The sequence below is a fragment of the Trematomus bernacchii genome, unplaced genomic scaffold (assembly GCF_902827165.1).
Source record: "Trematomus bernacchii unplaced genomic scaffold, fTreBer1.1, whole genome shotgun sequence".
NCBI classification, from domain to species: Eukaryota; Metazoa; Chordata; class Actinopteri; order Perciformes; family Nototheniidae; genus Trematomus; species Trematomus bernacchii.
Window position 1 is genome coordinate 1,935,834 of NW_022987714.1, and position 15,372 is coordinate 1,951,205.

Consider the following 15,372-nt stretch of genomic DNA (forward strand, 5'->3'; position numbering starts at 1 on the left):
AGTGACCGTCACTGCGGCTCAGTCAGAGTTGAAAGGTTACCAACGTCAGGCAAAGCTAGCAGCTGAAGACAATTGTCCTAAATAGTGCAAAAATGTCAGATTCAGAAGAAGAAACGGAGATTACTATTCCATGTGTGCTCATCACTAGCTGTGACAGTGGCTTTAAAGAAGTGGAGCTGATAAAACGTAAGTTTAGCTCATCTCAATGTGCATGATTTAGCAAACAGGCTAACGTTAAACAAAGCTAACATACTCTTAGCATAATACATGACATTCTGGATGTTGCTAATGCAGGTTAATAACCACATGTCTGAGGTTGTCAAGCTAGTTAGGGATTTATTTGTTGTTGATGTGATACACAAATAGGAGCTGAAGGAGGTTGCATTCATCTTTCTTAGCGTCTAGACAAAATGAAACCAGGTTAATCTAATCTAATGTCTCTATTTGTGTCTCATTTATTACATCCTCAGAGATCATTACTCCGGATACTTTGCCAGAGCCGATCAAGCAAGAAGAAACAGTAGCCTGGTATCCATGGATCATCAACAACAAATATTATACAGCGGATGTCAGGCTATGTGTTGTGCCAAGCCCCTTTCAAATGTCATCGGAGATTGCACAGTCCATGCAGGCTTTCATCGCTTATTTCGACAGTACAGTGGTACGTGAGTAATACTTTAATCATCTCAACAGTATATCCTGTGATACATGTGTAATGATTATTATGTGTGCATGGTGTTTACAGAAGGATGGTCTAGAAAAACTACATACTTGGATATCAGTGGTGGAAGATCTTGCTCCAGAGGTGCTCATCCTGGTGTGTGGCAGAGTCTGTGAAACAGGTTAGTACTCCAGCTGTTGATGGCACTGTTATGATTAATTTTAGCCTCCAGAAAGCAATCTAATACAATTTTTCAGTCAACTACATGCTTTTGAAATGCCATTTCTATTCAAGGGGTCACCAGACATGAAGCGCAGCAGTGGTGTTTGGCTCATGCCTTTGAGCTGGTGGAGCTCAATCCTCAGGAGTTGCCAGATGAGGATGGTGAGTTTTAAAGAAAGCAGGAATTCCAATGAAATTGCATACACTTGTATAACCTTTCTTCACATTTTGAATAATTGTATTGTACTCATACACATGGTCTTTGCTGTCTGATCAGATGACTTTCCAGAATCCACTGGAGTAAAGAGAATTGTTCAGGCTCTCAATGCCAATGTGTGGTCTAGTGTGGAGATGAAGGATGGTGAGATGACAACAACATTACAATATCATATTCCATGTTCCCCAGACTATTTAATATAACTCAGTGTGTGTATCGTATCGGGTCATCTCTATTGGATAGGGCACAACCAGGGCTTTGGTTTGATGAGTAGTTTGGTGGCTGCCAGACACAACAACCCACGCAGCTGTCAAGAACCACAGGTCAGTTGTTGTTTCCCTATTCAATTCAATTCAATTGATCTTAATTTCACTTATATTTGTTATTATCTTTCAATGTATTCTTACACATTTTTGTGTTTCATCAATCCATTTTCACTTAAATGTAATGTTTACGCCGTGTTTGATAAGGCATGCTAACCCTAGCTCGTTTTCTATAGCAGTCTTCCAGCTTGCCAGTAGAGGGCTCAGTTGTTAGTGAAGAACCCAACCAGACAGAAAGTACTTCCAACACAGAAACGCAGGTGGAAACAGTAGTTGGTAAGTTAACTCCTCATACAATCTTTTTTCCCATACATTTAAACTCCTGCTGGCATATTTTTCTCTGCTGTGTTCACCCAAAACATCAGTATTTGACTGATTAAAAGTTGTATTAAATGTTAAGTTAATATTCTCTTTTGGTGATTCTCTCAGATGCAATGACTGATTTGGACATCCAGGAACTTGCCAATCTAACAGCTGGAGATGTAGATATGGATAACTTTGAACGTCTCTTTTCCAAATTAAAAGAGATGAAAGGTAATTGGGGAACGAAAAGGGCACTTTTCTCAGCCAAAATGATGTTAGCCATTCAAAAAACGTACAGGATGTTTGTACCCTGCTTCCATTGTTGGTGTGAATGTCCAAAATGTCTACAGCTGACGCCGTTCATGCTGTTTTTGTTTTCTCTCATTTCGAACTTGCAGACAAAGCTTCCTCATTACCCCATGAGCAGAGGAAGGTGCATGCAGAGAAGGTAAGTCACTGTATTAATATAACAAGACACAAAGACTAGCACCTGTTCATGTTCTTAATCTGTGTATCCTGGATGTATAAAGTATTTATCATCTCCCATGATATTGTTCAAACAGTGAATCACAAAAAAATAGTGTCTTCACAACTTCCGACCCTTGTCAGATTAGATGAAATATTAAACATTTCAGTAGCTATGTTTTAGTTAGATCTCTTGTTTGACTTAATACATTGTGTAGCTCAACATGTTTATGTAAACTTTATTACAGTACTTACACTAAATCTTCTTTCCAGGTAGCAAAAGCGTTTTGGACGGCCATCGGTGGTGATGATGATGAGATAGACGGGTTATCATCGGGAGAGGAAAGCTAAAAGCAGCATCCTGTGTCTCTTTTCTCCTGGTCCCCCTCCTTTCATGGGGCTCCAACAAGACCCAGCACCCTTTGACTTGCTTCTTGCACCAGGAAGGTGGAGATGCTTACAGACTATACAGAAGGCATAGTCATGTTTAGAAACGTGTGATTCTTAAAAAGAAATGATTGCAATACTGGTGTGTAATGAAAAGCAGTTGAATATTTTGATAAGGGAAAGAAGTGATCCAAGCCCTGGGTCCATCTCTATACTATGCTATAAGGTCAGAATGGACATCAGCACATGTTGGTGTCGCAGTGGGAAAATCATTTAAAAAATAATGATGTGGTCTTTGATTTTATGTGTATGTTACTTGGGTACTGTTGTCACATATATTTGCAAGTGACATAATGTGCCTTATCCCTAGAGTTGTAAGACATTTAATGCACATTCTGTTGAATCAACATAAACATTTGTGATTTTAATTTTGTTCTCCTTTCTGACTGTGGCACATTTATTGTAAGCAGAAGACTGTTTCACTTTTTGGGTACACACAGCTCACCTCATCCTTACTCATTCACAGATCAGAAAAAAACCTCTTTCAGCACCGAAACTGGACAATATTCAATGACTGTGCTGTATTGGTCATTGTAGATAGTAAGTAAAAGTGTTGAGCATTGACTTGGAATCTTTTTACTCAATTGCAATTTATTTAATTATTTTCACAGTTAACAAAACAATGGTCATTTGAGAACAAATAGCATACATGAAAAAACATGTACATAAGACTTGGAACAAAAACCACCAACTAAGAATATCAAGGAACAAAAGTACTGATACAGATCTACCAACTACCCAATGCACTGTAGATTACAGTATTTGCGTTTACCACCGTGTAACAATCTAAAATAGATGACATGGTGACTCAGTCTTGTGTACCGTAAGTAAGTGCAGGGTAAACATGGTGGCTTCAGAGACAATGACCAAGGAAATCGAGCATATTACACATGCCTAATATTGTAGCAATGTACATGTAATATAGAGTATTCACTGGACAAGCAAATTACCACGAGAACTTAAGCTGTACACTGATCAACACAGTGAATTGGAAGTGCGTTATTTACCAACAATGAGCATCGTGTACTACTGGCTAACAGTTGGTAATATGTGAAGAAATCTGCAATAATGTTTTTACTCTACATGCCATCTATGGATAAACCACAGCCATGTTGCTGCTGGTGAGCACCCCTCACACTGAGGTCACACGATCTAAATTCAACCAGTTCACTATGATCACTCAAACTGTAAGTCATAGTCTATGTCCACAATATGAATATCAGTAATAGCTGGTAAAGTAATCCTACGTGTCACACTTAAGATCCAGTTGACCCAGGTTTGAAAAAGCCTGCATTCAAGCAGGCCAGGGTTTGGGTCACTAAAGCAAAGTGTTTATGTGAATCTACTCATGCCAGAGGTCAATCAGGTCCACTGTTTCAAGCACTGCACAACTACAAGAAATCACAAGCTATAAATATTTATGTACAATTATATCGAGGCATTAAAAAATATATATTTCCATGCAGGACAGTATGCAAAAATAACTTATAAAATGTCTCTTTCATTGAGCAAAATAGTTTTCATACAAGGGTTCTTTTCAAGAAACAATCGTGCTAATGTCTATATTTTGTTTAAAATAGATAAAATTCCAATTACATGAGCAATCAAATAATTGTCACTTCATTTCCTACAGATAAATCAATATGGGCAAAGTACCTTGTACTTAAGATATTAATTAAATATATTCTATGTAATCACTACTCAGAATTACATTTTCCATGTTAATTTATGGTTCGATGATAAATAAGCCTCCTAATTCAGTGATTACAAAGAGTGGTACTGGGACACTGAAACACCAGTGAGGATAGCATAACTTAGCTAATTCATAGAATCAAATGTTTTGAAACATGTTAAAAAGGTGACCAAACTGTACCATAACTTTGGATCAAACATTTCAATCTCCTTTATAATAAAAATTAGAGCACAGCATAGACGTGATGTCTGAATGAAAAATGATTAAGTCTTTTGAAACCTATTGCAAATACCCTGTGGTTGAACACATGAAAACAAGACAGTGCACAAGTCCTAAAATAGCCATCAAATGGAGACACTACACGGTACGGAGGAAAGTGCTATCGATGTGAGGTGAAATGTTAGAGACAGCGATGGAGGAGAGTGATGAATGGTGTCTCTTTCCATATTATCTCGGAGAGACGCTGGGGTTTCCCTATGTGGTTTGTGATTAAGTGTGGTATTGGGAAGGAGGGTTTCTGGGAAGCATGGGCTGCTCCTAGGACACACTGGAGCAGTGGATGCTGGGAGATCCCATCTGTGTGAGGACCTTGTCCAGCCACTGCAGCGGGCCGTTGAGATGCAGCTCTATCCAGCAGGGGGTGCTGGTCACTGTCTGACGCCTGTAGGGAAGGAGAGGGCAGCACAGTGTGTTGGTACTGAGAGCTTGACATTATTAATGAAACTTCCTTATAGTCAATGCATAGATACAACACTCAATATGTCTTGCCTTGGATGGCTCTGACACTCAAGCCAACTCTACAGGCTATTTCTGAAGTCATTCAAGTTTCTATCAGAGATGCTTTCCTCCAAGGTGTTTGCTGCCAGAAATATAACACGCAGCACTCATGCTTCAGTGGGAATCCCCCTTGCAATGGGTGTCTGAAATGTGTTCAGCTCCCACTCCATGTCCCCCTCACCAATGCATGCCTGCCGCATTCTTCCTTCGTTACTCAACCCTCTCTTGCCGACTCACAGCAGCCCCCTCCCCCATCTCCCTCCTCTTCCTTTTCAAGTCTGCTACCTTCCCTGCATAACACCCCTTGATTTTTTCTAAACCCCCAAAACTGATGTAAATTGTCCTGACCCTAAACATCAAGGCCCTGGTTGCGGTCCAATAGTCCATTTAGCTTAGGAACCTTCCTAACGGAGTGAAATGACCCGGAAGTACGTCAGTGGCCGCCATGATAAGTGCCGTTCAAATTCTCTAGATGAAAGGAAAGGAAGTTTCAAACTTCCTTTATAACCTCCTTTAGCTTAGGAACCACTGGACCTCCCTTTACGAAAGGAGAGGAGAAAATGCTGCCCCACAATGCCTTGCGGGGGGCCGCAGCATTTGCCGTCACACAACAGTCGGCCGTTCACGGAAACAACCGATTATGAACGAGAAATAATATCATGAAAGTTACGGTGCTTATTAAGCATTTTAAAACGTATGTGGTAAGTTGCCAGAGTGCTTTGTTTTGAACGTTCATCAGTATTATAATCAAAAAGAGAAATATGAACGTTAGTTTTTACTGAAATGATCAAATAAAGTCAACATTTCAGTCTTTACTGAGCTGTGTGGGGTTTGTTCAACTTTTAAAAGATGTTTGAATGGTGATATACACAGTGATAGATGTTAAGGACTAACATTTATAATAAATACAGTATTTATTTTAAGATCTTTTCATACAATCATACGTATTGGGATCATTTGTATTAATGTGGACCGGAGGAAGAGGGTGACGAGCATAAGTTTCACTTTCCTTTTTATTTCAATTCCAACTTTGGTCATGAAGAATATGTTTCTCTGCTGTCCTCCCCGTTCATAAAGCATAAAACAACAGCATCAGAGCGCGGTGCAGAGTCTCTAGATGAGTTTACAGTAGTCCGTCGTTCTTATTATACATCCATGTTGTAGTCCGCTGTATAGAAAACTGTAGTTTCCATAGTTTCCCCACAGCAGCAGACGCACATTTATGACGTCCGCTGGCGCATCATAAACACGTCGGATAGTGAAAGTGCATTTGGATTCTCTAAAGTACTCTCCTAAGTCCTTTTGAATTCTCCTATCCACTATCCCTTAACCCCGTGACGTTTCACACAGAGGTCAAGGGATAGACGATAGGGTTAGACGTTAGGAGCTGATTTTTGGACTATTGGACCGCAACCCAGGTCCCCTTTTATTCTGAAACTCGGGCACACAGCTTAATGACACTTTTATGTCGTATACGTAGGTTGTGCAACACACTCAAGAGAGCAAGAAGAACACATAAACCAAATGTTTACTGATAACTTATAACAGGCTGGGACAAAGATAACATGTGGTCTGTGTGTTGAGGCAGGAGCTTTATTCCACCCTTTAAAGCTGAAATAGGAACCGCTAATTAAACACTTAACTAGGGATAGGGTTTTTACACTACTAACAAAAACAAAATAGAAGGTTAAGTGTAAAGGCGAGAAGAGAAAGGGACATAGCGCGTCTACTCTTGGCTGTTAACTGCTTTATGTGCTGTTGTGTCTGCAGAATGACATGTTCGAACCCTGAAGAGAAGGGCAGGTTCGCAGAGGGCCCACTTAAGACCCCCTTAAATTCCCTGTCTCCCCCCACTCCCTCGGGATTACTCATTACTTTGGGTTTATCCAAGTACAAAGTTCACAAAGAGAGAGGAAAGGAAAAAAGCTATGTTGATGTGGAAAGTTATAGTCAGTTGTTGGGTCAGTTAAATTGTACTTTTGGCCACTGCTTTAAGTCTAGCTCACGCACTATATTACAAGAAAATAAGAAATTCTGAATTGACAAAAGTTGCTGCCCTTTTCTTATACTGAAATTACTTTTATAAAAATTTGACAAGATTTGAATCATTCTAATATGGCAAGCAGCACATTATATATTTGTCTTAGCAACTTACTCGCACTACATTTGAACTGGTTGACTTCTCTAACGCCTTCTGCACTATTTTTTAAGCCTTATATAGTTGCATTAAAAACACATATTGGTCAATAACATGTATATTTAAGAAACAACTGTAATGTATTCATATTATTGTAATTGTTATATAATTATAATTTTCTTAATTTGTTTGAAATGTATTTATTTACCTGTACTCAGCTCCCCAACCCTTGACAAAACTCATGCGGATGGTGCACATCCTGGTGAGTTGGTAGACGGCCTCGAAGCCCTGGTTAACTGACTGAGCGAGCAGAGCAGCAAACTCCTGGTTGTTGAAGATCTTCAGGTTGCAGCCTGCAAAGAAAACCATGTATTTTAAGGCTTTGATAGAACTAAGTTGCTTTGCTTTGGTCATTGCCTATGGAGTTTGTGATTACCCTCTCATGCTAACCTGGGGGTATTTTGCAGACGGTGGCAGGATGCCAGCCATAGCGCTGGTTGCAGTTGGGACTCTGGACAAAGATGGAGCTGTCACTGAGACACTCTGCAAACACCTCTCCACCAATGTAGTACAATCGCACGCCCCGTCCTGAAAGAGGAAGAGAGAAGATATTGGCTCAGCGCACACCTACCTGCTGATCACGTCAAGTGCAAATATAGAAAGAAAATTAGATTGGAGCTCATGTGGTTGCTGTGAAATAAGAAGAGTACCTATGTGTCTGCGTGTGAGCTCTACGGCTGAGTTGCGGTTGACGTTGGACAGCAGACCCAGGCAGAAGCGTTCAGAGTTGGACGGGTCTGTGAAGCCGTCCACTGTGAGGGAGGGCTGGGACGCGTGGAAGGTCTCTCCTACACGTTGGTTCAGCTCATAGTAGGAGATAGAGCACCAGAAGGCAGACTCGCAGTACGTCACAGGTTGTAAGTCTGTGTGAACAGAGTGACATTGGAGACATTAGCTGAGATACAAGCTCCAGTCTATGAGAAAACATTTAGAAATTCATGAGAACAGTTACTGCTTTGTGGTCAAACAACCATTTGATTATGAAGATGCACACAACTGATAACGTTCCCCTTTGATTTATCTTCAAAAGCTCTTTCCCACGACCCTCATGGCCCCAGCCAGGAATGGCCAAGACATGACGTACATGTTTATTTTTTTTTTAACAATGACCTTCTGGTGGCTTTCCATATAGATAGAATAACCTGGCAACCGGATATTATTATTGCATTACCTTGAGCTGTCTGCTGCTGGCCTCTTCACAGACAAGGACAGACCATGGACAAAAGCTCCATTCATACCACGATTACTCTGTTACTGCCCTGAGGCCATGCCTCCCAGACGCTGTCCACTGCTCCTGTACGTTGCTCATCTGTCTCCCTCACACACGCTAACCCCTACAAGAATATTCTAAATATTTTGTGGACTACTATAGTAGTCATCGTGTCCAGTTAGGTAGGAAGGACTATTGTTGTAGGATGATTCAGATTCAAAAGGTCTGTAGTATGGGTTTTATATATATGATCTTTCTGTCACAACTACATACTACTCGCGTGCAAATAAACATGAACCTCCAAGTAGGGCTGGGCAATATATCGCTCATATATTGATTTTGTGATACTATACTGGATACCATGCTTGCTTTGAATATCTAAATACTGTAATATGGCATACATTTTATGCTGGTATTAAAGTCTGCATTACAGTACATTAAAAAAAGAATGTCATTTTCTAATGTATTATGTGTCAAGTCATTATATCCACATTACTGATGATTATTTATCAAAAATCCCAATATGCAAATATAATATAAAATAACCGATAGTCCACCCTACTGCTATTGCTGCAATATCAATATTGAGGTATTTATGTCCTGCTATCTTTCCAGTAGCAGGACAGTTTATCTAGGCAACTCTTACGCAGATGTTTCTATTGACATTTCAAGTTGTTGCACCAGCGTTTAACTGAAGGTAATGACAGTCACAGTTGAGGGTTCAGTGGTTTAGCTAATGGTTTAGCCTTGTGTAACGAATACACAATTATTCATGCATAACCAATGACAACTGTGCAAATCGGAATTCAAACCTGTTTGATACTAAATATGGTGATAAGCAAACGAAAGCAAGAGCAAAATGTGTAACATAGTAATGACTGATACAAATGCCAGTTTGTTGAAAAAGGCCATGGTATACATAATAGTATACCTTGCATAATGTCAGTTCTACTAACCAGATAATGAATGATATGCTCTGTAAGTCAAGCTGACCCCCGTGGTTTTGCTTACCAAGATTGGTGGTTGTGGGTGACACAGGATTTGGCGACAGGCTGGGTGAACCTGAAATAGAGCGGCAATAGAGGTTTGGTTCATGATCCTGATAAGGCATAATGAGAACAGGACAAGCTTGTGTTGTGTGTATTTTCATGTGACTCACCTGTGTCCATGCTGTGGTTGAGCTGGTGATCATTTGTCTCACCATCCTCACTCAGATACCCTGGTGGGGGGGTTTCTAGCAAATACACAAGCAAACACAGACACATGTGAAGAACTGAGCATTTCAAATGTTTGACACGTTTTCAAATGCTAAAACAAGTTTTTGTGAAGTAATAAATCCTTTACTGCATTGTTTGTGTGTAGAAATGTTAGGCACAATCTTGTTAAAAAACCAAAAAAATCAATCCTGAGAGACTTTTAAAGGGGACCTATCATGCAAAATGCACTTTTGTATGTCTTTTATACATGAATATGTGTCCCCGGTGTTCCAGGGAACTCACCAAGTGTCAGAAAACACAACCCTCTCTATTTTCCTCCATACCCAAATCTCTAAAAAAGGGGCTGCAACGGATCTGATAAAAACTGATCCAGATTTGAACACTGTCCTGACGTCAGGACAGTGGCGCTACGGCTATTGGGCCAACTCCACCAATCAGTAGGAGACAGCCATGGCCATTGCCGTTCGAAAGCGCTGGAGACGCAGTAGTACATATGCCAGGCCTGTAGGTGGTGCTGTTCTCACTGAATCAGCCCTTGCAAAAACAGAGCTAACATTTTTCAAATTGAATGAAATGAGGCATGGCTAAAATGCATGATCTGTTTGGTATTTTGAAAAAAATATAAATATGCCTTATATAGGTATGGTCCTACACTATATTATTCAAATATAGCATGATAGGTCCACTTTAAGTTCTGTGTTCAAATAATGACGCTGTCCTCCTCACCAGGAATATAGTTACTCAGGGGCTCAATGCCAGCAGGAAAGTTGGTGTTCTCCGGGATGGATGGGCTGTAGTCATCCAACAGAGGAAACTCTGCAGGGATATCTGTGTGTCGTGGTACTAAGACAGGAGGCAAAACTGGAGACACACAGACACTTTCTTTAAGCACAAGTTCTGTATCAATATACCAAAAGTATTCATTTAAATACAGTAATTAGTAAAGTGTAGCAATTAACTGCACTCACTTGGTGTCTCCACCCTCTGGTAATGGTAAGGGTTGACGCAGACCTCATCCTTCTTGGTGTGGAAGGCATATTCACAGTGGTCCACAGCCCTCAGCTCATGGTGGGACTGCAGGTCTGGCCAGCGCCACAGGCGACAGTAGATCACATGAGGAAGACCCTTTCTGTGGGACACCTGGAGACGCCCATCTAAAGACCTGAAAGAGACCACCAAAAAGACTGTAGTGGGACATGCAGATTGAATTTAATCAATCAATGTGATGCATTGCTCTAGACTCTGCTCAGTTATTGTCAATATCTTTTTTAATTATAAGATTTTACATATTTACTAGTAAATAGATATATTAACATAGGGCAGAACATTAAAGCATTTGACTTATCTCACACAAGTAAAAATGTTTTCAGATATTCCAACAAATCCACCAGCCCTTTTCCACACAACAGCACCATGGAGGGAACTATCTGCCGTCCGAACCATCCGACAATAACCCCATATTCCAAATAACAATTTCTGAATACGTACAAAAAGGCTATTACAAATCGATAGAATTAGTTTAATACTGATTAAATGGAAAATGTTTTTCATTTAAATAAAACATGGTCAAAGTGGATTTTTAATTATAATGTGATACTGTCAAACTTTATTTTAAAAATGGTAGTGCCTGTAAAGAGAGCTGTTTGACAAAGCTATATGCCACTGTGACCCTTAATATGCCATGAAACTCGAATGACCAAAAAAGGAAAGGGAGGACTGTAACAGATCCCGGACCTCTCCCCTCACATACAGCTCAGTGTGGTGATGGCTTTCTTCCAGATGAACTCAACAACAGTTCAGCTCATTGTTGAGCTGTCAGAGGAGAAACATTTGGTTTTCATTCTTTACCATGGCTTGGCCTCCTGTGAAGTATGTCAGAGAGGACTTGGGGTTCAAAACAAACTGCTTAATGCTAGCTTTGTGCTGGTTTCAAGGTGACCAACAAGGCAACTTACAGTAGGAAATCCAAATATCATAATCAAGAAAACTTAAAGCAACGTTACTTTGTTATTATTATGTCTCGGAGGGAATAACATGCATGGCAATCACATTTAAATTGAACATTTTGGTGCGGTAGGTTTATTTGGCATGATGAAAAGCAGGAAGAAGAAGAATTAATGGCTAATGTCCCTGTCAAAACTGTGATTTACTACAGATCTAAATAGGCCTCAGATTTATGCATCGCTTATTTACGACTTCAATTGACGTGTTTTGTGACATTGCGGACATTACTGACTTACAGAAGCATTCCATCAAGAGCACAGACTACAATGAGCAGCCGTGACTCTCATCTCAATGACAAGAGGCACCTGCAATAACAAATTACAATTCCCTTTTTGTTAATCTACAAGGCAAATGGATAAAGAACTTTTCAAATGTTCAAGCACGGAGAAATGGATGTTGTCTACTGTTCATGAGATATCACATCCACGAGGATGACACCAGGGGATCGAAAAACATAATGCATTCAGCCATAGATATCACAGACGTTAAGGCATAAAAGATATTAACAAAATAATACAACAAGCTCCCCAAGCTAAATGGGACAGGTACTAACAGTACCAGGGAGATTTAGGCAGTTTGGTGCCTAAATAGTTGGAACATCTTTTAAATACACACCACAGACCACAAATCTTTCAGACAGCATCAGTGACCACAGCAAAAGGAAAAGGGTTCTGACTAATCGTTCAGCTCTGATAGAGGATGTATATTTTTGGGGTCAGCTGAGGTCAGCCTTCCCATGGCTCTGCTGAGATCGCCGGGGCTGTATCGTCCACTCTGACATAATGACCACTCTGAGAACTCTTTTATCCTCTCGAAGAAATAACAACTGTACAGCAGCCAGCCAGTTCATGGACATCTCAACACCTATGCATAGACTGTTATCCTGAGACAATCCTGAGTGCAAGGAGATCACTTTCCGTTAAAGAGTCTGAAATATCAGTATCCCCAACAGATAGCAGGACAGCTGTTATTCTGTAAACCTACAGTCTCAGGACCCGTCGAGGTTGAACCACAATCCAAACAGTGGCCCACGCTATTGCTTTGTAGAGTTATTGAGAAATAGAAATTGTTTCAACACAAGCAATAGTTCACAATGAAGAATTGATTATGTATTTACAGTCTACTCTACGACGTTGTTATGTCTCTTATCCAAGTTATCATTGAGTTTGGTAACACATTTTATTTTATTTTACATTTTCACATCTGGATAGGACAACTGATTTAGAAGATTTAAGGCTAACACTAACTCATTTTTAGTGTTACTGCGGATTTAAGTCAGTGTAACTAAACTGCAAACTATTTGATTGCCATCTGTCAACCAATTCAGTCCACTGAGAATAAAACCTGTATGTATGCACTTTCCTGCACAACACCCAAAACATCTACCTCATATTGCTCAGATCTGAATTTCTGAGTTTAGAAGGCCCATATGGAGAATCCCAAACTGAGCCCTTATTCCAACTCTCCCAGAATACACAAACACTCTCTCAGTCTAAACATCCTTTTAAATGTTTAGATGACCTCTGCTCAGCCAAACCAGCCCTTCTGCTCCTGATCATCACACTTGTGACCTGAGGACACACTTGTTTATGTGGCACTATATGTACCACAGCTACCATATCAGCAGGTGAAACTTAAGACTTTTTTACCCCATATGTTCATCACATTCCTACAGTTGCTTGATTTGTTAAAGCTGGTCTACTGGTCATACTAGTTGTGCAAACAAACGATATAATGTGACACAACAGACATACGTGCAATAGACGTAACACAGTTATAATATATCGGTATGTCAAACTAATACAATTCCAATTGGTAATTACCTGTTAACACAACAACCTGAAAAGCTAGCAGGTTGCATGTATCAGCTAATGTTAGCTCACATATATGATTGTTTACAGCCTGAGCTAACTAACAATGCACGTAAACCCCACTGAATACAATCACATATGTTCTCTTTATCAGCTAAGTTGTTGATTAATTTGTCAAGTTTAACGTTAACAATGTAACACATTATACTGCTGCACAAAAAAACGGTATAATGCTTCTAATATTAGCTTAAGCTAACTAGCAAGCTACTAAGCTACCGTTAGCTGTCATCAGCATTAGCTTGCTTAGCTTAGCCAATTGTGAGGCAGCTAGTTAGCTGTGTTTGTGTCCTTACCTGGGTATGGTTATGCATTTCGTGTTGACATTCTGTGTTGTGATGGCTTTTTCCAACTCGTCTAATTGTCCTGTCTTTTTCAACTTCTTCACAAGACTTTTGACAGCCTTTTCGCACCATTTCTCCTCTTGCCCGTTCTGCTCTCCCTTCTTCCAGCCAAGAAGCCTCTTCACGATTGGAGGTGTGAACGGCAATATAGACATTTTAAATAGCAACCTACACAATTAGTTTCAGTTCTCTGGTTCAGTTGCCAGAATTGATAACAGTACAGTTATCCGTTTATATAACATCAACTAAGATAGCTAGTTAGCTTAGCTAGCTAAACTCCCAGACAGACGGGTCTCTGCCGGGGACTCAGCAGCAGCAGCAGCGGCGTGCGTCGCTGGCTCAGTCCGATGAAGTTGTCCTTCTGTCGGGGGGAGCAGCTCCTGAGCCCGGCTGTCTCTCTGCCCCTCCTCCTGCTCCTGCTCCTCCGTCAGCTGCTCTGTCCTCCACCTGCACCCACCAAGTGTAGCAAGACTATTTTTCAACACATTACACCACAACTAAATTGAACATTAATTTCAATCCATTCATTCAATATTTATTATGTACAGCAATATAAATGCATCATCACTTTTTCGACTTCTAACGTCAGGGTTTCTAAATTCAGTAAAAAATAACTAAGCTACTATGCAGTGATAACACAGTTATCTGCGATAAACTATACAAAACTGGGTAGTGATGATTTGCTTTTATTCAGAAACAATATGTTTTTTAATTAATTAAATTACATTTTGTATTATATCTTTCTTTGATGCAGGTTATCATTGCCAGTTATTTAAAGCCTGTTGGTGTTTGCATCTATTCAACACAGCCAACTCATAACTCAAGAAGTAAGAAATGGAAAAAATGTTGTCATCAGAGATGTGGCAAGACTGAAAAGTGATCCAAGTTTTACATTTACTGTGTCCATAAATAGAAGACCCTTAGAACTAATCCCTTTCATCCCATCATAAAAGTGATTTTATTTCACCACGGATGCATCTTTCCAGACATGGAAGAGGAAGGTGACTTTGCATTCACTGGTGGTATTTGGGGTTATGGTGTTATTGATAAGTGCACCTCATGGCTGCTGCCTCCAGTAAACAGTGTGCCTGTGCTATAAATATCCATATCCAGGAGCATCCCCCTTTTCCTTCTCTCTATTTATAACCTCCATCAATGACTGCTGTCTATTTTAAGCAAGTATTTGGCATGGCTTCTTACTTCCTCCTTATATAAATATTATAGCTATCTTGGCAGTAGCAGCTGAAAATTATTTATTTGAGGATACTTCATAGCTTTATGTAAAACAGTCAGTTGGTATGTGTATCTCAAAGTATACCAATAGTATACAGTTGAGGGCTTACAATAAGGGCTGCTAATAACAATTGTTTTCATTAGTGAATAATCTGTGGATTATTTTCTTGATTAATCATTTTGTTTACACA

At 39.9% G+C, this 15,372-nt stretch overlaps 2 protein-coding genes across 4 annotated transcripts; one reads left to right on the forward strand and one right to left on the reverse strand.

Annotated features, from left to right (window-relative positions):
- The first annotated feature begins 10 nt into the window (after nucleotides 1-10).
- Nucleotides 11-3,006, forward strand: aagab (alpha and gamma adaptin binding protein). Of its 3 annotated transcripts, none has more exons than XM_034141607.1 (10): nucleotides 11-186; nucleotides 471-661; nucleotides 746-842; nucleotides 956-1,045; nucleotides 1,161-1,244; nucleotides 1,344-1,423; nucleotides 1,600-1,699; nucleotides 1,853-1,957; nucleotides 2,125-2,174; nucleotides 2,465-3,006. In XM_034141607.1, exons 1-10 carry the CDS (start codon nucleotides 93-95, stop codon nucleotides 2,540-2,542), a joined length of 969 nt encoding a protein of 322 aa, XP_033997498.1. In that variant the 5' UTR covers nucleotides 11-92; the 3' UTR covers nucleotides 2,543-3,006. The 3 variants fall into 3 exon arrangements, with proteins under 3 accessions (XP_033997498.1, XP_033997499.1, XP_033997497.1); XM_034141608.1 differs by having other exon boundaries at nucleotides 1,603-1,699; XM_034141606.1 differs by having other exon boundaries at nucleotides 1,603-1,699; nucleotides 1,853-1,956; nucleotides 2,115-2,174.
- A 213-nt stretch (nucleotides 3,007-3,219) lies between these two features.
- Nucleotides 3,220-14,363, reverse strand: smad3b (SMAD family member 3b). Its single transcript, XM_034141605.1, has 9 exons — nucleotides 13,901-14,363; nucleotides 10,701-10,894; nucleotides 10,459-10,593; nucleotides 9,675-9,749; nucleotides 9,527-9,577; nucleotides 7,956-8,168; nucleotides 7,696-7,833; nucleotides 7,454-7,598; nucleotides 3,220-4,992 (listed from the first exon to the last, which is right to left on the reverse strand). Exons 1-9 carry the CDS (start codon nucleotides 14,101-14,103, stop codon nucleotides 4,869-4,871), a joined length of 1,278 nt encoding a protein of 425 aa, XP_033997496.1. The 5' UTR covers nucleotides 14,104-14,363; the 3' UTR covers nucleotides 3,220-4,868.
- Nucleotides 14,364-15,372: the final 1,009 nt, after the last annotated feature.